At 40.5% G+C, this 25,734-nt stretch overlaps 1 protein-coding gene across 1 annotated transcript in view; it reads left to right on the forward strand.

Moving 5' to 3' along the window:
* The window catches only part of LOC149211073 (multisubstrate pseudouridine synthase 7-like), a 405,145-nt gene that overhangs the window by 61,881 nt on the left and 317,530 nt on the right, over positions 1–25,734 (forward strand). Inside the window, exons 3-5 of the mRNA XM_089396894.1 lie at positions 1,470–1,548; positions 1,641–1,881; positions 2,029–2,317. Coding sequence (XP_089253020.1) covers positions 1,470–1,548; positions 1,641–1,881; positions 2,029–2,317 — 609 coding nt within the window. The remainder of the gene's footprint in view (positions 1–1,469; positions 1,549–1,640; positions 1,882–2,028; positions 2,318–25,734) is intronic.

The raw sequence follows: 25,734 nt of genomic DNA on the forward strand, positions 1-25,734 counted from the left end.
AAATTGATCAAGCTGTCGATGACTGTCGAATGGCACAAACATGTCGATCAAGCGCTATCCCTTTTTGCGAAGAAAAAAAGGGGGTGTACTGCTGGGAAGTTGACACGTAGTGGTCAACAGGCCCTGCACAAGCATTGCAAAGAGGGTCCAGGAGGACGAGTTTTCTAAAGGAAAGTTGTGCTAGGGTTGCTTGTGGAAGAAGGGAAATTCCCATATATAATTTTGGCCAGATTTTCTTGCTAGTTGGATTGCCAGTTGGGCATCCATAGATTGTACTCAGAATTCACTGCTGCATAATAATAAAACCCTCATCTGCTGCATTGATTTTCCCAAGTTGGGTTTTTCCAGGGACAATTGTCTGAAAAGAATTGTGTCATATTTTTATGTGTGTGTGCTAGAATTTTCTCAGTTTCTAGCGCTATTTTCTTCCGCAGTATATTTGTGAAAATTGCAGTAGAGAATTATTCATTGTTTGTATGGGCAAATAAATTGTTAAATTAAATTAACAATTAGAAGAATAATTTCCAGTTGCTGCAATAGATGAGATTTCACATCCTCAAAGTTCTATCCCTTATTTTTTCTATCTTCATGGGTTACTAGACAAAATATCTGGGGGGAACACCAAGGCATCCCCCTTCAAGGAGAGGGAAGGGGGGCACACAAATGTCCCCCTTTTTGGAAACTGCATCCCCCACATCGGGAAACATTTCCCCATGTGTTTCCGCGGTTTCCCCGCAAAGGGGGATGTGGGGAAACGTTTCCCTAGGCATCCGCCCATTCCCGGAGTGTGGGAAACTTGGGGGGCATGCCCCCCACTCTGGGGAGTACATCCCAATGGAACACTGGAGTCAAGGAATTACCTTGCAAAACACCTTCGGTACAAACTTCTAAGTATTTTTTGGGTACCATCTTGACAATTACCTCCAGACACAGTGGAAGGATCAGGTTCATATTAAGCTGCTATATCGTCAACAAAACCATGTGAGTGGGAAAAACTTGCCAGCAAGGGGCAGCACAGGCTAATCAAGCAGAAGACGCTGTGATTATAAACACAAGACTGAGGAAACTCAAATGCATGCACGCCTCAAGCCTCTTTATTCAATACACTCATCTAACTCAGATGTCCAACAGTTTCACTATACAACAGGGGGCTCCTACCAACTTGATTATATTTTAAAAGATTATTCATGTAATAATTGTCATACTCTTAAGTTCTGATTCTATTATTGAAATCAAAAGTATGACTGTGTTGAACTACACGTTCTTGTTGTCAATGGAGAGTTATCTTTGAGGGAGAATTGATGCATAGCTACTTATTTATATGGCATTCTTGCATGTTTCTCATCTTAATATGGCATTGCATAAATTATCTTTAGTCATCTCAATTATTTAGTTTTATTGAATGAGGCTGAGAATTATCTTGACCAGTAAATGTCACAATGATGTTTTGAAATTATCATATATTGCAGGTATACAGATTTTATTGTAAATGAAGTAGACTGTGATGGGAAGGTGGTACATCTGACATGTTTGGATGTTCCAACAGAGGTAAATACCTATACATTGTGCTTTTGGATATAGCCATTTTGATTTTTCATTTAGAGTATAAGATATATGTGACATGCTATTGTTTTTGCTAGGAAAAGAAGGTGCCTCAAGAGAGCTCTATGTTGACAAATGAAGTCAGTAGCAGGGAATGCCAGCTAAGCAGTGTAAACAGTTCAGATTACAGTATACATGTTGAGACATTTAAAAACTTAGCTGGTGAAAGTGATGCAGAAAAGTTGAAAGACTTGCTTGCTCAAGTTTCTGCAGGAGATATCAAGAATCTTGTTCCTCTTGTCCTTTCACCAGATCCTGACAAAGCACATAGAGCGGCAAGTATATTCTAAGCCTTGTGCTATGTACCTATCCATGGACATACTTGTTTGCTACTGATTGGAATGTGCAGGTCTTCTTGATAGTATTTAATTGTTCTTGCATATTTTTTGTGTGTCCTAAATGTAGCATACTGCTGCTTGCAGGCAGTTCATAATTTCTTCAAGGCCAATTTAAGTTTTCTTGTGACAGACACTATTGAAGGAACTGATCCTAGTGCAAAATGTGTCCGTGTGAGATATTATAACAGACAAGAGGAACATGGAAGGAATAAGGGCCGTGGAAGACAAGGTGATAAAAAACGGAAAAATAGGGAAGGCAGAAGAGATGGAGATGTAAAGCGTGGAAAGTGTGATGCTAATTTACCAGGAGATTTAGTCCAGGTTTTTGACAGCAGAGGTGCAGATGAATGGCCAGAGGATAGGGGCAAATTTTTACGGTGAAGTCCTGGGATCTTCTTAACCTCCTAAGTTGGATTGATAAGCTTTTTAATTTAGTTATATACACAGCAACCTTCCTTTTTCATTTCCGTGCTGGTTTTCATTACAAATTTGGATATAATAATTTTCAGTATGATTTTTAAAAGCGTGTACCTTATCATCTTTCTATTAGCTACTGTCTGTGTTTTCTGTACCAGATAGCTATTTTGTGGGAATCGCTTTTAGACGTAGGTTGCAGATATCTAATTTTCTTTCCCTTGGAACACACACGTGTTTTGGTCTATTGATTTCTTTTGGCCATTTGCCGGCATTATTTCACTTTAGTTGTCATATACCGATTATGTTCAAGTAGCCACCAATTATATATTGAATGAGATTATACTTCTATTAATCACAAGAATTGCCATTTGCCATTGTCGTACATGCATGTGCCATATATATGAATACTAGTGTTACCGTGTTCTTACTTCTAAGTTCTAACTTTCAAGTATAAATAGAGAAGATATTAAAATCTTTTTATTTTTCTGAAGGAAAAAAATCATTCTTTATTTCAGCCAAAAATAAAAAACACTCTGCTGAACCACATCATGTTGATCTGTCTGATCAGAAGCACAAGCAATGGACAAAAGTTCAGGGTGCACTAGACAATAGAAGGGTGATAATTCGGGTCTCTTCTCAGCCTCCGCCTTTGAGGGATTGATGGACATCATTGAAACCAGTTCTGTGATGCTGAACCATACATCAATTTACATATTCTTAGAGCACCAGAGGGACCAGCTTTAGATAGTTCCAGAGCAGGGCAGTCTCACCCTGTTTGATTACCTCCTAGTTCCATAGGAGTGGCCATAGATCTATTTAGAGTTTCTTTCTGTCGACCTCATATGCTGGGAGTATCTCTTGCTGCTACACCCCCCTAGGATCATACAGTTGGACCCACCACTGGCTCTAGGGCATTTCGACAGTGAGCCAGTGCCTAGTTCCCTGCCCTCATGATCAGTTATCAGATTCAGGAGCCCTTGACATCTTTAGCTCCTTTGCTAGATCATCCTATTTCACTCATTCTTTCTTGGCAGGCCACTGATTATTTTGTATCGTGCCACAGTCTTTCATATGTGTGTCACAGCAGTATTACCGCTTCTTTCTTTCCTTCTTTATATTATTTTCAGCATTTCTTGGAGCTACACTTGCAGTCCCACATTGTATTCTTCTTCAGTCCCTGCTTTTGTGGTCATTTGTTGGACATTAATAAAATTATCTTATTTTATCTCTTGATATGCTCAAGGCACATTACATATCACTAAGACTAAAAATATAGTTTTCCCATGCAGTCTTGTTACAACTAAAATATACACCCTGTAAATTGATGTAAACTTTAAAAATCAGTGGTAAACATCAGCAAACATATAGGAAAATCTGCCGAAGTGTCACTAGCAAATCTTCCTCTCCATTTGGGCTAGTGTTAGCCAACCTCAGGGGAGTGTCCCTAAAGTTTGTACCTGCTATTCTTACCTGTAAATCTGCCATAAAACAATAAAAAAACAGCAAGATAAAATCTGTTTGACCTGCAAGTTAGTGGCCAAACAAGTGAGTGAAAATCCTTAGTTTCAAAGTGTGGAACAATCCTTCACAAATCAGCCTTTATATGAAAAATAATTCAATAAGAAAGTGTGTCTAAGTGGCTAATTACCCAAATTAATAGCTGAAAACTCTTAATAATTTGCAATAGATAAAATTGAATCAAACAAACTAGAGTGAGTGGATCAAAACTGAATTTTATTCTGTGAGAGCCAAAAGGTTGGCTACACGAAGATGACTATCACAAAACTTGAATACAATGATACCTGTTGCCACTCAGATTGTACAGGCACGACGTGACAATGACTCAGGTCAGCGGCTATTATTCTGATCCCCAACCTCTCCATTCTAAGCGTCTCCCAACAATAGGGTATGGGGGGTAGTCCCTATGGAATATGGGAATGCAAGATTCGTTGGCAACCAACAAGTCCGGGAGACACGATTGAATGACCTAGCTACTTGGTTGATTTTAGCAAGGTAAGTGATTAGATTAGATTGTTATATGAAACCAGTGCATTATGGAGTCAACTACTTGATTTATATCGAATAAATACCAAATGACCGTGTTGTCGCGCAGATTGGCACGACAACGCTCGGACCGGGGGCTGTCACTCTGATCCCCGATCCCTCCGTTTAAGCCTGTCTCCCGCGGCTAAGGGGGGTAGACCCTGCGAGGTAATGAAGACCAACTGCCAAACAGTTGGTTGGGAGACACGAGACACAATATGAAAAGCACTAGATGGATTTGATTAATTTAGCAGACCAGTGCCTTAAGAGATTTGGTTAAAACGATTACTTGTTAAATGGTGTAGAAACATGAAACATGAACAGTAATCATCTATCATTAACTAAATCACAATGCTCAAAATGATATCCAGCAACTGAAAGTTTCAAAAAGATAAATGCTTTAAACCACCACGAATCATAAACCATTAACCAGATATCAACTTCGCATCTCGACTTAAAAGGTCAGCATGAAAGATATAACATGAAAACAACTGAATCTGGCAAAAATAAAATTTCCACGAAATTTTTATATTTTTTCGATTTTTTTTTTTTTAAAAGAAAATCTAAAAAATTTAAATTTTAAAATTCTATTCTAAAACTAAACTATTTTAAAAATGAAACTAAAATCTAAAAATCTTTTTTATTTTTTTTTAAATATTTGAAATTATTTAAAATCTACACAATCTAAGAATAAAAAAAGAAAAATTAGAATCTAAAAAGCTAAAATAAAACTAAAATTGAAAATTTCTAAACCAAAATAATTAAATCAAAATTTTAACATGAAAATCTAACAAAACTAAATAAATCTAAACTAAATACAAATTAAGATCTAACCTAAAAATCTAACTTGAAGCACTAACGCTAACATTTAAAAACTTAATTAAAACAAAACTAAATGAAACAAAATCAAATCTAATTAAAATCTATGACTGAAACGTGAATACTAAAAAAAACTCAAACTTAAATCTAACATTTAAATAACCTAAACTCCAAAACGAAATGAAAATCGCAATACCTTTTACCTCTTCAGAAAAATGGGTCGATATTACTGTCTGCGTGATGAGCGGAATAGGCCTGCTGCCGGCGTGAGTAAGTTCGATGCCCACGCAAATGTTTGGAGGTGATAACCCGTGAAATACATTACCTGAAGACGGCAACGAGGGTAAGACAAATGCGAAACTCACACCGGGATCATTCACGCACAGGAAATGACGGAACAAGCTTTCAATCGGTGAAGGAGCTGAATCGATTTAAGCTTGCAGGGTTGAGAAAGCACTCTCGTATATCTGTAGGGGATGAAGTGGGCACGTTTTTGTCTGCAGGTTGCCTGAAGCGTGATTGAAGAATGCGATTGAAGCTGGACGGAGACAGCAGAAGCTGAACATTGCATAAACGACCTCGATTTGCTCGGACTGGCGCTAAATAGTTCACATTGAATAGCTCTTCTTACTCAGTCATGTCAATACCACGATTTATGCATATATATACTGTCGACAGCGGAGAAGAATGTTGCAGACGGATCTTTTGCATCAGTTTTAATGTTACGCAGAAGTCTGGACGTTGTGATCTGAGTTTGGAGCTGGCTGCGAATTATAAGTTTATACCGACGTTCATCTCCTTTCAACCGCAGCTCTAATCCATCATATGCAGAAAGGTTTTCCAAAAAAAGAGAAGCTCTGAGACCAAACTCGTGGATGTGTATACAGAAATGACAAAACTCCGTGGTTAGCAGGTGTCTCATCCGATCTTGACGGTGTTTGTTTGGGCTGAAGGCATCGCGAGACACGTCCCACAGATTTCCCGGTCCTTATGCGTTTGCAGGTGCTTGGGGTGTAGAAATTTTGAATAATTTAACACATATTCAATGGAGATTATCCTGATCATGTACTAATGCGGAAAACATACACAATACATAAGCTCCTCTACGTTGATCAAGAATATAGCAGCATCAATAACAATAAAACATCAAGAGCATTCACACATTAACACAGTATGTATCACGGGGAAAGCATCTCGCTAAAAACCCCACACTATCTGTATATTAATGATTGAGTCATGTAACATTACACAGCATAATACTTCTCACAAGTATCTCCACCTCTGTTACACACAATACAGCTCAGATTTGATCTCCAAATCTCTTCCACTGCTTGCCTGCCTCCACTGCTCAATACCTGCTCAAGAACTGATGAGAATTGCTTCCCAAACTCGATTTTCACCTGCAAAATAGTCACTCACTCTTTGTGGACGTGAGCAAAGGCTAAAATGCGGGCCAAATACGTGAGCAAACTCATTGGCATACTCAATCCCTTGATTGTGCAAGATCTGGTGCACAACTATAGTCACAACTGATAGCAATCTGATTCTCTACCACCTGTCCCTGTTGAACTGAACATGCACTGACATGCAACTGAGTTAACTGATGTATTCTTTAGTTGTATTATGAGTTAATAATTAGTTTAACAACTCATCATTAGTCTATCTGCAGTTAGACTAACTACAACCAGTTTAACTAAGTTAAACTGAACACAACTCCATCAACTGTACATCCAGTCCACTAAACTCAACTCACTTGAGTTCTAACTGAAGTCATGCATGCAACAACTCAACTGACTCATAAGAAAAACGAATTTCCTTCTGACAGCTGCATGTGCCACTTCCGTAGCTCAAACTGAAGTGCTCCAAGAGAATAAGATTAAGTTTATAGTCCAAATATTATTGTGAGATAATAATATTTGACTTTTCTATTTTTGACAGCCAGTCTAAAAATAGACTTGATCACTCACACTTTCATCAAAAATAGAAGTCCATCTATTTTTCCCAACTTGATCAATCATCCATAAACATAGACATGATCCATATGTCTAAAAATAGACTTGCGCCAAAAATAGCCTGCGGGCCCACTTAGTGAAGGCGACTCTTTTCACTAAGCTCCATCATCTTGTTGCAATCTCAACACTCCCTCTCGACAAGATATGGATTATCAGCAACCCCTATCCTGCCTCGGTGGTACTCGAATTTGCTCCTGGTGAGAGCCTTCGTCAGAATATCAGCATCCTGATCCTCCGTTGGAATGTACTAAAGTAACATGATCCTCCGCTGCACACAATCTCTGATATGATGGTACTTGATGTTCTTGGACCCGAAAAACCCGACCAGGATCATCCTCATCCACACAGATCTCTGCTTCCTGCTGTACCAAGAAACTACTGTCGATCCGATACTGAAGACCTCTCCTGATGTGCTCTTTCTGTCCGATGGGCTCCCTGCCCAATCTGCATCCGTGAAGCCACATAGCTTCACCTCATCCTCCTGTCTGTACCAAGATCCATATCCCGATGTGCCTCTCAAGTGGCTCAATACATGCTTGCCCGCCTTCCAGAAGAGCTTGGTAGGCTTAACCATAGCTTGTGAAAGCTGGTTAACTGCATAGCATATATCAGGTCGTGTATTGACCAAATACATCAGCGACCCCACCAACTGTCGATAAACAGTGGCATCCACTTCTTCTCCCGAAGTGGCATCCTCCTTCCTCCAACCTCCAGGAAGAGGAGTATCAACAGGCTTGCAGCCATGCATGTTGAACTTCTCCAGTATCTCCCGAGCATACTTGCCCTGAGAAACAAACAGTCCACCACTGCGCTGCCATATTTCCAATCCTAGGAAATAGTGAAGGAGGCCCAAATCCTTCATCTCAAACTCTGTAGCAAGATCCTTCTTGCATGACAGTATCAACAGCTCATCACCCGTTAGAATCAAATCATCAACATACAGTACAATGATAAGCAACTTACCCTCCACCACAATCTGGTATAGGTTCGGATCCGCCTCGCTCTTGGAGAATCCAAGTCCTGTGAAATAGCTGTCTATCCGTGTGTACCAAGCACGTGGTGCTTGCTTCAACCCATACAGCGCTCTCTTGAGCCTGCACACATGCGACTCGCTGCTGAAGACTTCAAAGCCTTCGGGTTGCTCAATGTACACCTCCTCCTCAATGACTCCGTTGAGGAACGCAGTCTTCACATCCATCTGATGAATGTGCCATCCCATCTGCGCTGAGAGAGCAAGAATCGTCCGTATGGAAGAATACCTTGCGACAGGTGCAAAGGTCTCCTCATAATCGATCCCCTCAATCTGTGAAAAGCCTCGGGCAACAAATCTTGCCTTGTACTTCTCCACACTCCCGTCAGCTGCCTGCTTAACTTTGTAGATCCATCTCGAACCCACCACTGATTTCCCTTCCGGTCTAGGAACAATCTCCCATGCACTGTTTCTGACAATAGAATCATACTCTTCCACCATGGCGTCTACCCATGCGGGATCCTCCACAGCTTCCTCGAAAGAGGATGGCTCAGTCACAACACACTTGCTCATAAGAGCCATGTATCCAGTGTATCGATCAGGTGACTGTCTCTGCCTGCGTTGGGCTGTAGGTGGTCCTACAACTTTCTCTGCATCTTGAGCCAGTGGCTCAGCTTCTGTCAAGCGCTTTCGCCCTCTGATGGTTGGCGCTGCATGAGTGGTCTCTTCCACTCCATGAACCTCGTCCTGTGGCTGATCCACGTCCTGAAGCTCATCCTTAGGAACTAATAGCTCCTCATCTGCATGCAAGTGTAGCTCCCTCTCAAGCGAACACTTCATGGCTTTCTCCTCCTGAAATTTTATATCCCGTCGCACAACAGTTTTACCACTGTCTGGCAAATACACACAATAGTTGTGGGGCGTATCAGTGTACCCCACAAATATCCCAACCTCTGCAGTCGGCTCCAACTTCTTTCTGGCATCCTTCGTCACATGCATGTAAACGTTAGCACCAAAAATCCTCAAATGAGAAAGATCAGGCTTCTTACCAGAATAAGCCTCCTCGGGTGTACTCATGCCAAGTATCCTATGAGGACAACGGTTCTGCACATAAACTGCTGTATTGCATGCTTCCGCCCACAAGTGAAGGGGTAGGCCCTGATCATGCAACATTGCCCGTGCAGCACCCACAATCGTTCTGTTCTTCCGCTCAGCTACCCCGTTCTGCTGTGGGTTATGGGGAGCTATGAGCTCTCTACGAATCCCTTCTGCCTTGCAGAAATCCTTGAACTCGTCCGAGATGTATTCACCACCATTATCGCTCCTAAGAGCCTTCACCTTCTTCCCCGACTCCTTCTCGACCAGTGCTTTGAATTCACAGAACTTTGAATATGTCTCGCTCTTCTTCTGCATGAAGAAGATCCAACACTTACGAGAGAAATCATCAACAAAAATCACATAATACCTGTGTTTTGCTGTCGAAGCAACTGAGAAAGGTCCACACACGCCTGTGTGAATTTTCTCAAGGATCGTCGTGGCGCGACTATCCTTCTCGTGAAAGGTGGCTTTCACAAACTTCCCCAAGGTACACCCCTTGCACTGATCTGACTGCGCAAGTGTGCCTTTAGGAAGCCCTGTAGTGATCTGCTGCAGTATCTTCAAGGCTCCATGGTGAAGGTGACCCAATCTCCTGTGCCACAACTCGCCATCATCCCGGCTCACCAATCCTTCTGCCTTGCCTGCCATTGCTGCGCATCCATCTACATGCAACTGATAAAGGTTCCTCACTCGAACCCCTATCTTCCGGGTCTCACCAGTTGTCTTGCTGCGTAGGAAGGCCTTTCCCTCGCTAAAAACAACATCATACCCCTTGTCTTCTAACATCGCCACTGAGATGAGATTCTTCTTCAATCTTGGAACATGCATGACTTCCTTCAATACAAAGGGTTTACCAGACTCCCTCTCAAAGGAAATGGTACCGATACCGGTCGCACTGTATCTACCATCATCGCCCATCTCGATGTGCACTCTAAGATCTTTGTCCTCCAGATCAGAGAACAAATCTCTATCTCCCGTCATGTGAAAAGACGCACCACTGTCCAAGAACCACACTGATCCCATCACACTTGAAACCAAGCATGCGATCAATGAAAAATCAAGCTCAAACTGAGAAGCTAAAGCCTCTCCCCCTGCAGATCCAACAGCTTGCTTGTTCTTCTTCTTCTGCGGACAATTTGTGGCATAGTGTCCATGCTGGTGACAGTGAAAACACTTCACTTTGGACATATCCTGCTTCTTGCCTTTCGCACCAGACTGAGAAGCTTTCTCGTTCTTCCCCTTCTTTGCTTGGGCAGCCAAAGCGCAATTCTCTTCATCAGATACCTTTGATGAAGATCCATTCTCACCTTTATTGTTACTGAGTTTATCCTTGAGCGCCAGGTCGCTCTTGCTTTGGAATAACATTTGCAATCCGTTGAAAGACATTGCTGCGTTGTCACCAAGAAAACACTGCTGCAAATTCGAATTCCACCAGCAACCAACTCAACTGCTTCCGATCAACCCTCGCTTGATATCCTGTAAAAATCTCTTCTACAAATCAAGCTGCTCCGATACCATGTAGAAACTTTTTCTACAAATCATCTAGCTCTGATACCATGTAGAAATTTTGAATAATTTAACACATATTCAATGGAGATTATCCTGATCATGTACTAATGCGGAAAACATACACAATACATAAGCTCCTCTACGTTGATCAAGAATATAGCAGCATCAATAACAATAAAACATCAAGAGCATTCACACATTAACACAATATGTATCACAGGGAAAGCATCTCGCTAAAAACCCCACACTATCTGTATATTAATGATTGAGTCATGTAACATTACACAGCATAATACTTCTCACAAGTATCTCCACCTCTGTTACACACAATACAGCTCAGATCTGATCTCCAAATCTCTTCCACTGCTTGCCTGCCTCCACTGCTCAATACCTGCTCAAGAACTGATGAGAATTGCTTCCCAAACTCGATTTTCACCTGCAAAATAGTCACTCACTCTTTGTGGACGTGAGCAAAGGCTAAAATGCGGGCCAAATACGTGAGCAAACTCATTGGCATACTCAATCCCTTGATTGTGCAAGATCTGGTGCACAACTATAGTCACAACTGATAGCAATCTGATTCTCTACCACCTGTCCCTGTTGAACTGAACATGCACTGACATGCAACTGAGTTAACTGATGTATTCTTTAGTTGTATTATGAGTTAATAATTAGTTTAACAACTCATCATTAGTCTATCTGCAGTTAGACTAACTACAACCAGTTTAACTAAGTTAAACTGAACACAACTCCATCAACTGTACCTCCAGTCCACTAAACTCAACTCACTTGAGTTCTAACTGAAGTCATGCATGCAACAACTCAACTGACTCATAAGAAAAACGAATTTCCTTCTGACAGCTGCATGTGCCACTTCCGTAGCTCAAACTGAAGTGCTCCAAGAGAATAAGATTAAGTTTATAGTCCAAATATTATTGTGAGATAATAATATTTGACTTTTCTATTTTTGACAGCTAGTCTAAAAATAGACTTGATCACTCACACTGTGATCACTCACACTTTCATCAAAAATAGAAGTCCATCTATTTTTCCCAACTTGATCAATCATCCATAAACATAGACATGATCCATATGTCTAAAATTAGACATAGTCTAAAAATAGACTTGCGCCAAAAATAGCCTGCGGGCCCACTTAGTGAAGGCGACTCTTTTCACTAAGCTCCATCATCTTGTTGCAATCTCAACATGGGGCTGAGAAGATTGACGATGGTCATGCAAAGACAAACCCTATACCTGCAAAAGAAAAACAAAACCCTAATGAAGTATGCCAGAAAGAAACTAAAAACCCTAGATCAGAAAAATTGAAACCCTAGAACAGCTAGTAAATGTACAGATTTGGCCCCTTTGACAGCCAGATTTGACAATAATTGCAGTAATTGTTTTCAATATATCAGAAATTTTGAACTTCACTGTGAACAGAAAGAAAATCTCTCAATGTAAAACAGAAAAGAAACTCTTAATGATTAACCCAGGGCACAATCAGCTGGGCTCTGCACAGAAGAGCCTGTGGGAGTCGGCTGGTTCAGCCTAGAACTTCCCCAAACGCCCACAATTTCCTTCAGAAAGGTTTTCCTGCACACCTCAAGCAACCATCAGCACAGAGAGAAAGAGTGCTGCTAGATTTCAGAAAATAATGGAGATACCTGCCATTATTTCATAAATCCTAGCAGCCCTCAAACCCTAGCAGGTGAACAAGATACCTGTGCTCACACTACTCTTAAAAAACAAGCTATGATTAACGGCTAAAAACTGAAATATGCAGAAAATTAAAGATCTCACAGCAATCCCAGAGAGTAACACCAACACGATTTGGACCCCAAAGTCTTTTTATTAACCAGAAAATCAGATTTACAAGAGGGCTTTTCAGTACAGACTCACAGATCAGATGCCTTAAAATGACCCCTAAGACCCTATATAAAGGAAATGATCCCAACGGCTAGTTTTGGGTGATCCATGTAGAATTGATCTCGACCGTTGATGAGGATCAAGACATCTCTTGATCTCATCCGTCGATTTATTAACTTAAAATATTATTATTTTATTAGTTAGGGTTTTTGCTTCAATTTTTAATTTTTTATTATTTTATTATTTTTATTCATTTTTTTTAATTTTTTAATTCATTTTAAGATGGATCATCAAACTAAGCCGTTGGAAACATCACCTAGGACCTAGGACCTAGGACTCATGAGGGGATTTACAACTTTTTCAACCCTCAAGACACAATTCATCATGATTTTTACAATTTACATCTCAAAGGGATGAACCCACTTAACACAGACCCTCATAGAACACCCAGTTCTGCGACACAACTATAATCTAGCAGATTAACATATAAGACTCTCCTAAAGTTCTGATGACGAAATCTATCCCGGCTTTGGGGTCAGGTTTGAAGGAAAACTCTGCCGATCGTAGATCGGTGAGACGAAAAACCTCCCGGGACGCAGATCATCATTAGAAAGTTAGGTCCACCTAGGCAACTTTACATGCATGACTCTGATCTGCTTAGATTATTTACAACTTATACATGCAGACTGGGTTTACAACAAAAATGATCAAGCTGCTGATGATGGCAGGATGGCACGGACATGCTGTTCAGGTGCTGCTTCTTTCTGTCAAGAAAAACGGGATGCACTGCATGGGCAGTTGACCAGTGAGGTCAACAGACCGTATGAACAATCACTGCTTGAAATGCTTTGCTATCCTAGATGAAATGCAGGTCTTACAATCTAGGTGAGATGCAAAATCTTGGTTGATTTTAGTTATATGCCTAACTAGGTGTATCCCATAATCCTTAGCTGTTTTGAGGTTAATCTCTAAAGTAGGCTGTAGAGAGAAGTCAAGGCGAAGCAAACAAAGGCTTGGTTAACGATACCTCTCCTTGAAATCTAACTACCCAGTGCCTCCGGCGTTGCAGAGACTATGGCTCTGACGATTGCAAGGTCACCATGTTAACCACTAGAGAGGGTCCATCCTTCGCAAGCTATGAGATGAAGGGTGTTTCTATTTTTCTATCAACCAAGCTTAGGCTTGAAGGTCAATTAATAATTAATTAATGCAAGACTAGGCCAAGGATGCAAATGCAAATTGATTGAGTGATCTTGAGTTAAAACGGCTTATGATCTTAAGTACTTAGTTATAATTGATCCTTAGATTATGACAAAGAGTACTTAAACAATGAAGGACAATCTTAAACACAAGATAAAGTGCTCAACTTCAATAGTGATCAAAAGATATATCCAATGTTACCTAGAGATAATTGCTCAAGTTTTCAACAAGCAACAAGATTGATGCTTTTTATACCAATTTTACCGATATGTCAAAGATAACATTAACATTCACATGAACAATAAATCCAATGACAATAATAGTTAAGAGATTAGAACATTTATCCACGATATTACTTAGAGAAATTTAACCAAGGTTCTTTTAGACACAATACAATAATGACAAGGATGCCAATAAACACTTGCTCAAGCAATAGGTGACTTAGGTGATTAATGTTCTTCCAAACACAATTAGCAATTCTCCAAGTTATATCAATAATTTGTCACAATGCCAATTATCCAAAGAACAATTAGATCCCCAATGCTAATGTGTAAGAACAAGAGATACAAATATGCCCAAGTCCAATGACCAATTAACCATTCAAAGAGATATTAGATCTTAGGATTAGGTGCTTTGTGAGCAAGTTATTTAGTGCACAATTATGATTATGAAACTCACAATAAAACAAGGTGTTAGATCTCTTGTTGTGAAGCAATGTAGCAACTAAACCAAAATCCAATGTTATCAATGCTAACAATATTCTCACAATAGAGCATTAAACAATATCAAGAGTCTTATTGAACTTTATGACATTAAATGAGCAAAAAAAAACCTTTTAGGACAACAATAAGATAATTATGACAGAAATATGCAAATTTATGCCAAATGTGTCAAAACAGTCCACAATTTATCTCTTTTAAATGAGAGCACTTAATATGAAATGCAAATGTTGATTTGGGGTAGCATCGGATGTGCTCTAGCCATGAAAATTGGTGGAGAGGCTAAAGCACATGAGATCTCCAAGACCCATAAATGGTTTGGGCAGATTCTAACTGATTTGGGAGATATTAAAATAATTAATACTTTTAATGGAGTTCCTAAGTCTAAACTTAGGAAAAATAAAATATTAATGGGTATTAATATAAAAACTGGGTTAAAAGTGTCCAAAAGTCATGGATTAAGCCAAATCTAATCTTGGCCGTTGATTGGAAATTTAATCTTGGCTGTTGATGGACCAACGACAAAAGTATAAGAAGAGGCTTGAGGGTTAGTTGGACAACACACTGAGGGAGACTAGTTAGTTCGATTTCTAGAGCAGGGTTAGCTGAGAAATTCGAACTAGTGGTCTGGAGAGCAGCAGGAGGCAGCGAGTATGAAACAAAGGAGCAGCACTAAAAGACTGGCGCAGAGGTTGGAGAGGCAGATGTAGAGGCAACAATAGACTACGCAGTCATTGGAGGACCTGCGTGGGTGACGCAGAGAGGCCCAGTGCTGACGCAGAGAGGCAGGGGCTGACGCAGAGTGTCTGGGAGCTACGCAGAGGTCAGCCAGGCTGACGCTGAGACTGGGAGAAGTGTTGGAGAATTTTTCTCTCTGTTGGGTAAGCCAGTTTGGCACCCTATTGTACTGAAGAATTGCTAAATAATAAAATCCTCCCTTGTTGCACCGGTTTTCCCACATTGGGTTTTTTCGGGGGCTGTTGCCCAAAATATCTTTGTCGATGTGTTGATTCTTGTGCATGTGTTTGTTTCTGTATTATGGTGTGATATCTGCAGCAGAATTTATTTTAATGTTTATTGAAGGAATTTCATAAATAACTTATTGGAAAATAAGTAGGTAAAGTAAATCAGTTGTTGCAGTGATAGAATTTTCACATGGTATCAAAGCAAGTAATCAGAGATAGGAAGGGAAATCAATTATGGGTCAAGACCATGATGTAGAGGCATCTACGTCAGGAGATTCTTGCAGATTTTCAGAAAATTGCACAAGAGAAAGTGATTTTGATTTCTCTATGTTGGCTTCCAGGCTGGAAGAAGAAGTGGCTTATATGAGTAGTTTTGCATCATCTGAGGTATGGTATATAGACAGTGGAGCCTCTTGGCATATGATGGGAATCCGGGAATGTTTCTCAGATTATCGGGAGGAGAAGATGATCTTTCAGATCACCATGGGGAACAATGCAAAGTGTACTCCAGTAGGGAGGGGTACCATAGTTTTTCAAACAAAATCGGGAGAGCGGTTTCGTGCTACCAATGTGCTGCATGTACTAGGATTGGGGATGAACTTACTTTCCGTATCACAACTTCAAGGCAAAGGCTCTGACGTCTTCTTCATCAAGGAGAAAGTATACATCAAACACTCGAGTTGGAAAAAGAAAGTGTAGATCGGGATCAAAAGTAATAGGTTGTATAGACTACAACTAGAATCACCAATGGCACTAATAGGCAGTCATGGAGACAAAGATTTGAATGAACTATGGCACAAAAGAATGGGACATTTGCACCATGGGGCTCTGAGAATTCTCAGGAGCACTGTAACAGGAGTTCTGGATCTTAGTATGGAACGAGATGATGTATGTAGAGGATGTGCTCTAGGAAAGTATGCCAAAGCAACATTTCCTAGAAGTAAAAATAGGGCCAAGAGTGTACTAGGATTGATACACTCAGTTATATGCGGACCTTTGTCCACTAAAGTTCTTAGTGGTGCCGAGTACTTCCTTACCTTCATTGATGACCACTCAAGGAAAACTTAGATTTATTTTCTGAAAACCAAGGACGAGGTTTTCTGTCGATTCAAAGAGTTCAAGGCTCTGGTGGAGAATTTGACTAGGAAGAAAATAAAAGTTTTGTGCTCAGATAATGGTGGAGAGTATGTCGATAAGGACTTCACTGATTTTTGCACTAAGGATGGCATTAGAAGAGAGTGGACAACTCCTTACAATCCAGAACAGAATGGAGTAGCAGAAAGGAAGAACAGGACTATTGTAGAAGCAGCTAGGGCCATGATGTATGATCAGGATATGCCAAAATTCCTGTGTGCGGAAGCATGCAACACAATAGTCTATGTTCAGAACATGACTCCTCATCGGCCATTGGGCAAGATTACTCCAGAGAAAGTTTTTATAGGGAAAACACTTGAAGTCAGTCATTTCAGGATATTTGGGAGTTTAGCATATTGCCGCGTACCTGAGGAAAAGAGAAAGAAACTGCATCAAACTGCGGAAAAAGGTTATCTAGTGGGATATAGCGAGAACGCTAAGGCATACAGAATCTATCTTCCAGGGAGCAGAAAGGTAGTGGTTTGATGAGATGTGAAGTTCATGGATTGCAAGGCTTTCAGAAAATCTCGTGAAATGCCTTCCGAGGAGCAATCAAAAGAGGACTCGTTGGTTAAATCTCTTCAACCAATGGAAGTAAATAATTCTTTCTCGGGTGAAGAAGATTCACAGGATGAGGAGGAACTAACAGAAGCACCTGCTGGCAGAGGAAGAACTAGCAGGGAACTTCGTCAGATTTTGCGAGATGCAGAGGACTTCATCGGTGCGCCAAGAAACAATAAGAGGGAGCGAAAACAACCAGATGTATATCAGACATTAATAGCTTAGGATGGGGAGCCTGCTAGTTTCCAGGAGGCAGCTCAACATCAGGTTTGGCTAGATGCGATGGTAGAGGAGTACAACTCCATAATGGTGAACGATGTCTGGGAGGTAGTGCCAAGGCCTCAAGACAGATCAATGGTAGGTTCGAGATGGATCTACAAGATCAAATACGCTACAAATGACAATGTAGAGAAATATAAAGCCAGGTTTGTGGCTAAGGGGTATGCTCAGAAGGAAGGAATTGACTACGAAGAGACCTTCGCCCCGGTAGCTAGGTATACATCTATTAGAACCGTGATATCTCTTGCAGCACAGATGGGGTGGGAGATTCATCAGATGGATGTCAAAACGGCATTTCTGAACGAGGTGATAGAAGAAGAGGTATACATTGAACAACCAGAGGGCTTTGAGACACATGAGAAGAAGTCTTATGTATTATGCAGGTTGAAGAAAGCCTTGTATGGGCTGAAACATGCACCTAGAGCATGGTATGGTCGAATCGATGGCTACTTGCAGAAGATGGGATTTGTCAAGAGTGACGTAGATCCAAATCTCTACTATCTGGTTGTAGAGAATGAGCCGCTAATCTTAGTATTGTATGTGGATGATCTCTTTCTGATAGGATCATCTAGGCTCATTGGGGACTGCAAGTAGAATCTAGCCACAGAATTCGATATGAAGGATTTGGGACAAATGCATTATTTCCTAGGGTTGGAAGTTTGGCAACAAAAGGGAGAGATCTTCCTTGGGCAAGGGAGATATGCTACAAAAATCCTGAAGAGATTCAGGATGGAGGACTGTAGACCCATGGCTACTCCAATGATCACCAACTGGAAGAAGATTGATGCATCAGAAGACAAGGATGTTGATCGCACCTTATACAGGCAGCTCATAGGGTCCCTGATGTATCTGGTCAATACTTAGGTCAGACATTTGCTACGCTGTCAACACCCTCAATTAGTTCATGGTGGAACTGAAGAGGGTGCACTGGGCAGCAGCGAAACATGTTCTCAGGTATTTACAAGGAACAATCGATTATGGACTCTTGTACACTAGGAGTAAGGATATCAGATTGAGTGGATTTACTAATGCAGATTGGGCAGGAAGTTCAGTGGATCGGAAAAGTACCTCTGGGTACTGTTTCAACATTGGATCAGGAATGACCTCTTGGTGCAGTAGGAAACAAAAGTCCGTGGCTCTGAGCTCATCTGAGGCAGAATATATGGCAGCGAGCACAACTTCATGTGAGGCCATATGGCTCAGAAAATTGCTTGTGAACCTATTCCGAAGAAAAATGGAGGCGACCAGGATCATGTGCGATAATCAGAGTTGCATCAAGCTCTCTGAGAATCCAGTGTTTCATGATCGGTCAAAGCATATTGATATCTGGTGTCACTTTGTCAGAGACTGTGTCCAACGAGGAGCTGTACAGTTGAGCTACACTCCTACAGGAGAACAGGTGGCAGACATCCTCACCAAGGCCCTTGGAAGAACAAAGTTTGATTATTTCAGGGAAAATATGGGGATGATAAAGAATCCATTTCAGTAGCAGAAATGGGGGTGATGTTGCAGTGCGATAGCAGTCAACAGTAGCATGGTGCAACGTGGCAGAGGGAGTTGCAGTGCAGATGCAGTGTTGGAAGAAAGGACCAGCAACAACACAGATGCAGAGGGAGCTGCTGTATAGATGTAGCAGTGGCAGTGGCAGGACCATGGGCAGCAGTATAGGATGCAATAGTGCAGAGGATGTTGGGTAGGGAGGCCTAGCATCAGCACAGGGACCGATGCTGGATGATTAGGGTGATACTCAGTGAGGAGTATTACTAGAGCACAGTCCTCACTAAGAGGGAGTGTTGATTTGGGGTAGCATCGGATGTGCTCTAGCAATGAAAATTGGTGGAGAGGCTAAAGCACATGAGATCTCCAAGACCCAGAAATGGTTTGGGCAGATTCTAACCGGTTTTGGAGATATTAAAATAACTAATAGTTTTAATGGAGTTCCTAAGTGTAAACTTAGGAAAAATAAAATATTAATGGGTATTAATATAAAAACTGGGTTAGAAGGGTCCAAAAGTCATGGATCAAGCCAAATCTAATCTTAGCCGTTGATTAGAGATTTAATCTTGGCCGTTGATGGACCAACGAGAAAAGTATAAGAAGAGGCTTGAGGGTTAGTTGGAGAACACATTGAGGGAGACCAGTCAATTCGATTTTTGGAGTGGGGTTAGCTGAGAAATTTGAACTAGTGGTCTGGAGAGCAGTAGGAGGCAGCAAGTACGGAACAAAGAGTCAAGAGCAGCACCAAAAGTCCAGCGCAGAGGTTGGAGAGGCAGACGCAGAGGCAACAGCAGACTGCGTAGTCACTGGAGGGCCTGCGTGGGTGACAAAGAGAGGCCCAGTGCTGTCGCAGAGAGGCAGGCGCTGACGCTGAGACTGGGAGAAGTGTTGGAGAATTTTTCTCTCTGTTGGGTAAGCCAGTTTGGCACCCTGTTGTACTGAAGAATTGTTGAATAATAAAATCCTCCCTTGCTGCACTGGTTTTCCCACATTGTGTTTTCCCGGGGACTGTTGTCCAAAATATTTGTGTCGATGTGTTGATTCTTGTGCATGTGTTTGTTTTTGTATTATGGTGTGATATCTGTAGCAGAATTTGTGTTAATGTTTATTAAAGGAATTTCATAAATAACTTATTGGAAAATAAGTAGGTAAAGTAAATAAGTTGTTGTAGTGATAGAATTTTCACAACAAATAGTGAGAAAATGCCTATGCATGCAAGAGATGAATGCTTATGCCACTATAAACAAATGATCAGATGGTTGCTATCAAAAACAAAGATGAAAGAGAGGGATTGAGGGTTTGAAGAGGCAAACAAATAGGCCTTTAGGCCTAGAAGATGACCTGCTTGCTTGGCAAAATATTTCTAATGACTAGACCACCTGCAACTACCATTGTTAGCCCATAAAATCTATGCAAACACAAGTGTTAGAGGCAAAAAATCAATGATACCCAAACAATGACTGAAAGAGGCAAAGATGGTTAGGAAAGGACCACGCTAAGCCTAGGAAGGCTAGTGTTAGGGCTAGAGAGAGGGCAGCAAGGCCTACGCTAGGGTAAAGAGAGGCGAAGAAAGGGTTGCGGCCTAAGGATTAAGCCCTCTAAGGACAGTGGCAGAGGGAGAGGAGGCAACAATAGAGGAATGAGGGTTAATGGAGGAGGAAAGAGGGGCAGCGGAGGAAGAAGAGGCCGACTTAGGCCTGCCACAGGGGCAAGGCAGCCCTAAAGGGCTTGCGAAAGAGGCTAAAGGCCCACGACAAGACCTTAGAGTCACAACCAAGGCTGCGGCAAGGGGTTAGCAGCCTTTTGGGCTTGACGACAAGGGAAAGAAAGGCTGCGGCTAGGGTTTGGAGGCCAAAAATGGCCAGCGGCTCACCCAGATGGCTAAGGAGGGCTGTGGCTAGGGCAATGGAGGCACAACTAGGCCTTAAAGGCCTCAGAAAAATTTCAGACCCCTGCAAAAAATTCAAATTATGCTTTAGATCACCAAAATCGCCAAAAAATGCCTAGAAAATGCAAGAGAAAATGTCCAAACGGATCTCCCAATTTCCAAAAACAAAACAAGGAATACCTTGTACCCAACAATGCTCTCAATGAATACTAGGATGCAAAATACAATTGTGAACAATATAGCGTACAATTAAACCTTATATCCTAGTTCTAGGCATCTAAACTTACTTATGTAAATTTAAAAACCGAACTGACCTGGTATAAGATATCTTCCGCCTGCAACATTAACCACAAGCCAGATTGAAATTAATAAGAAATACACACATAAAGCTTACCTTGATGCCATGATCAGTTCTTCAGATATTGAGACCTGAAAAATGATACAAAACTGAACCTACTGAAGCAAGGTTTTGCTTCACAAACGGACCTAAATGGTAGCCCTAAACAAACCTAAAATTAGCCTAAAAGCTAGTCCTAACAGGCTTAAACTTGCTTCACAAACAGACCTAAATGGTAGCCCTAAACAGACATAAAACTAGCCTAAAAGCTAGTCCTAACAGACTTAAACTTGCTTCACAAACAGACCTAAATGGTAGCCTTTGTCAAGTGTAAGTTTATATCTTTGCCCATAAATAAGAGGATTATGGCACAAACAAAATGTTGAGGTAAGGATCCTCTCTGCTCTGTAATGGGTTCCCTAATGCAACCACAGTAGGATATTTCAATAAGCCTTTAATCTTCTATCTGTAACAAAAGGATGCACAAGCAAATCCCTGGACCCAATAAAATTAATATGAATTTTAATAACCCTTACTGTCCTGCAATAGAAACAGATCAAAGTCCTTTCACAACATTTCTCCTTCAAATTAGGCTTCCGGATTGCTGCCTTAGATAATGTTCTAGAGCTCGGTCTTCATGACAGATTACATAGAGGCCCTTTTCAAGTTTCGCTGATCTGTAATGCGTAAAGAATTAGCACTCCGGTAGTGAGATAACACGGAACTCCAAATGCCAAAGAAACCAACACCCAAATAAATTCCAAGCCACTCTTTTGATCTTTCACTATCTCCACATGGCTGAGATTGTTTCAGACTTGTATCGATTCAAGCATATATCATAAGAGTAGGTATAGGCTTCCTTTTAATAGACAAGAAGGTGAATGTTGAGGGGCTTGTGAGGTAGAATTTGGAGGTTTAGGAATTAAAAAAAACATGTTGCATGCCTTGTGGACTAAGGAAAGAGGTCTGTTAGCTCTTTTGGAATTTTCAAACCTTAATTATGCCGAGACCTTTTGATTTTCCTAGCCATTAAGGCTTTCTTAGTAGACCGTTGGAGAAAAGAATAATCCCTTAAAATAATGTTAGTTCATTTGATAAGGAAAAATAATTGATCAAAATAATATAATTTTATAAATATTAATTAAATAATAATAACTAACTCTTAATATTGTGTAAAGGATCTTTCTTAGAAATGTAGAAATTTGAAATCAATGATTGGCTTAGTGCATATGGTCCCACCTAGATAGTGAGGTCAATGATTGGTTTACTGCCTTTGGTTCTTGAATTTATTCAACTTATATGTGGTGAGATTACAGTGAGAATCCCTATCATATATTGACAGCCGTTGGTGAATAAGGTGTCATGTCTCTACCCCGCTGGGGTTTTAGCCCACAAAACTGGGTCTTCAACTTCAATCTCAATTTTCTCTCAAACCAGGAGGAACTATGAGGCGTACCATATATTAATGGAAACATCTCCTCGAGAAGAATCTATCTAGAAGGATCTTGACACAAGATTCCATGAATTGCCATGTCAAATGTGCCACGGAAGATTGGAGTAGCTCCTGGCGCTGCTTGGGTTGACATCAATGACAACCACCTATCATAGTATAGGAGCCCAAACCATTCAGGGAGAATTTGCTTCCTTCTAGCTTGCTGGTAAAACCCTTGGGGAGTTTTGTACTTCCTTCTAGATTTATTTGGTAAATTTATATGGACATCATACATAACACAACATTTGGTTGAGATGAAATTTCTGTGTACTGTTCATTGATGTGATGATGACTTTTATGTTGTTTTAATGCTCTGAATGTTTAAGAAAACTAAGCAATTGTGAAAATTTAAGGAAATACTGATTCACCCCCTCATTGTATTTCCAACAAATATAATAGTTTAAAGACTATTGTATTAGTCTAAATATTAAATATTTTACAGTTGCAAGTGTGAAAGATTTAAGGTTATTACTGTTGAGAAATCAATGCTAGTAGATATTAGGGTTTGATTCCTCTTTCTTGATAATTAATTGTGAATTATGTTGGCCTATTTTACTTCTTTATTAGATTATCTTTCATCAAGCAATTACCAAATTATGTGTGTGTGAAGACAACCAGGGCAAAACCCCTATAAGGGGAAAGCCCAATCAAGAACTCTTCCTTTAGTAATTCAATTCGAGATGAGACACTTCTTGACTTCTTAAACCTAGACAAAGACCTTCTCCAACCACCAAGTCATCCCTTCCTCCTTGTAGATGTCCTTTACTCAACGTTCCAAGTCATAGCTCTTCAAAGTGCAACATCAGATGAGAATTTCGACCCCAGCAACAGATTTTCAGCCCCTAGCTTCAAAACTTCCACCCTGTTGCAGAGACATAATTTCGGCTCAAGCTTCCGCTCAATATCTCCGCACGTGTGAGAGAAAGGTAGCCGAAAAACTCGATTTTACTCTTTCCAGCTTCTCTCCTTCTTCTCCTACAACTTTGCACTCTTTTCCAACTACTGCTTCTTAGAGATCGAACTTGTTGATGATACTCTCCAAATGAAGTGGAATTGCTCAATATAGGCTTCTTGTGAGGTCGAATTGCCCTAGTCTAGGACGACATGTTGAGGGAAGGGCCGGCTTGGTGTGGAGGTGGCAAATCACCTTTTTGACTTAAAAATAATTATTTTTACATGATACAAAAGCCCAAGAAGGATCTAATAATAATGACAACGACTCTAATGCCTCAAGACAAAACCTAGAAGTCCTCAATGGGGACTTTGACCTAGAAAACATTGACCCAAGCATGAAACCCATGCTTTAATAAGCCATTTTTCTTTAATAATAAATTTTTCTTTTGACGAGTACATTTATGAAGACCGAAGCTAGTTACATTCTTCAACACTCCCTCTTAACTAGGGAGGTATTCATAATTATATTTTACACATAGATACAAGTACATGGAAGGTTTCAAAATGACATGAACTATGAAGAGTTCTAAAACACTCAGTGCTACGGACTATATTTGTGACCAGGGCAGTGTTTTTAAACCCGGCTGGCTCGGAACCGACTCGCCCAAAAAAATTTCAACTCGGTGGTTGAACTGGTTCGGTCCGCCGAGTTAATACCGTTGGCCGAGTCCGTATCAACCCGGCTGGGTCAAGGAAAGCGGCCAGTGAACCCCCAAAAACGCAATTTTTTTGATTTTTTTTTTATGTTTTTTCTGAGTGTGGGGGACTCCAAATGGTTTTATTAATTGGTTTTTTGGTCTTTGGGGTCCATTCCCCTCTCCTAGTATTGATATGCTATTCAAATTTCATGGTAATGTTAAATTCTTAAAGTAAAAGTGACATTCTCCTTAATCTTCATTTTCATCATTTTACTTAAATTTTTAACATTACCATGAAATGACTCAGGATGTTTGAGAGGGGTTCCGACCGTTGCCGGGGACATTTTATTCTCGGCGTTTCAACGACAATCATCCTTCTCATTTCTTATCTTTTCATCTGGCCTGGCAACGCCAACATTTTTTGGCGCCGTTGCCAGGGACAAAGTTTTTCTATTCCTGGCGTTTCATCGACATTCATCTTCTCATCTTTCTCATCTCTCATTTGAGCTGGCAGATTCAACCTTTTGGGTTATCATTTGGATCTTTCATCACCTTATCTTTCGTCATATCAGAAAATTCTCTTCGATTTGTTTCTTGTTTGGGTGGCGACTCCATTTTCTTATTTTCCCAGACAAGAAACCTCTCTCATATCAGCGTGTTTGTTGCTTTTTGGCTCCTAGATTCAGATTCATTGTTCAAGTGGCGACTCCACTCCTTTCATCTATTGATTTTCTTGAGCAGAGATCTCGTTCTATCATCCCTTATTATTCATCATGGATTATTCTTTTAAACCATGTCATTTTACTGACCGTCTCCATGATTTTCCGGAGGAGGCCATTTCCAAATTACCTGTGTTCTCGGGTGGTGATTCAATCGCTGTTAAAAGGCATCTAGGCTTGTTGGCTCGTATAGTGATCATATATTGTAGACCCCCTCAGTTTAATCATGAAGATATCAAAATGCGTCTTTTTGTCTTTTCTTTAGAGGGTGATGCTTTGAATTGGTTTAATAATTTTCCTAAGGATTCTTTCACTTCTTTACAAGACATTGTCAATGCTTTTAAAGATAGATATGATAATCCAAACAACTTGCCTTCTGCCCCTAAAATTGTGCAACAGAATAAAAGTAATTTGATAAAAGGTCCAGCTGACGGTGAAAGATTCCAAGACGATTCTTCGTATCAGAATGTGTCATCCACCTGTATTATTTCAGATCAAGTCCATGATAGTGGAAAAGCAGGGACAAATGACAACGAAAAGGAGGATCAAAAGCAAATTATACAAGAACTAATGATGCTGGTAAAAAATATGGAGATTAATCAAACTAATTACGTCAATGATGTGAGAACTTTATGTACCCACCTTGAAAAACGTAATAGGGAGATGGAGATCATGCA

The sequence above is a fragment of the Pinus tabuliformis genome, chromosome 1_2 (assembly GCF_031772625.1).
Source record: "Pinus tabuliformis cultivar Carrire ecotype Pingquan chromosome 1_2, CPIR1, whole genome shotgun sequence".
Classification (NCBI taxonomy): domain Eukaryota; kingdom Viridiplantae; phylum Streptophyta; class Pinopsida; order Pinales; family Pinaceae; genus Pinus; species Pinus tabuliformis.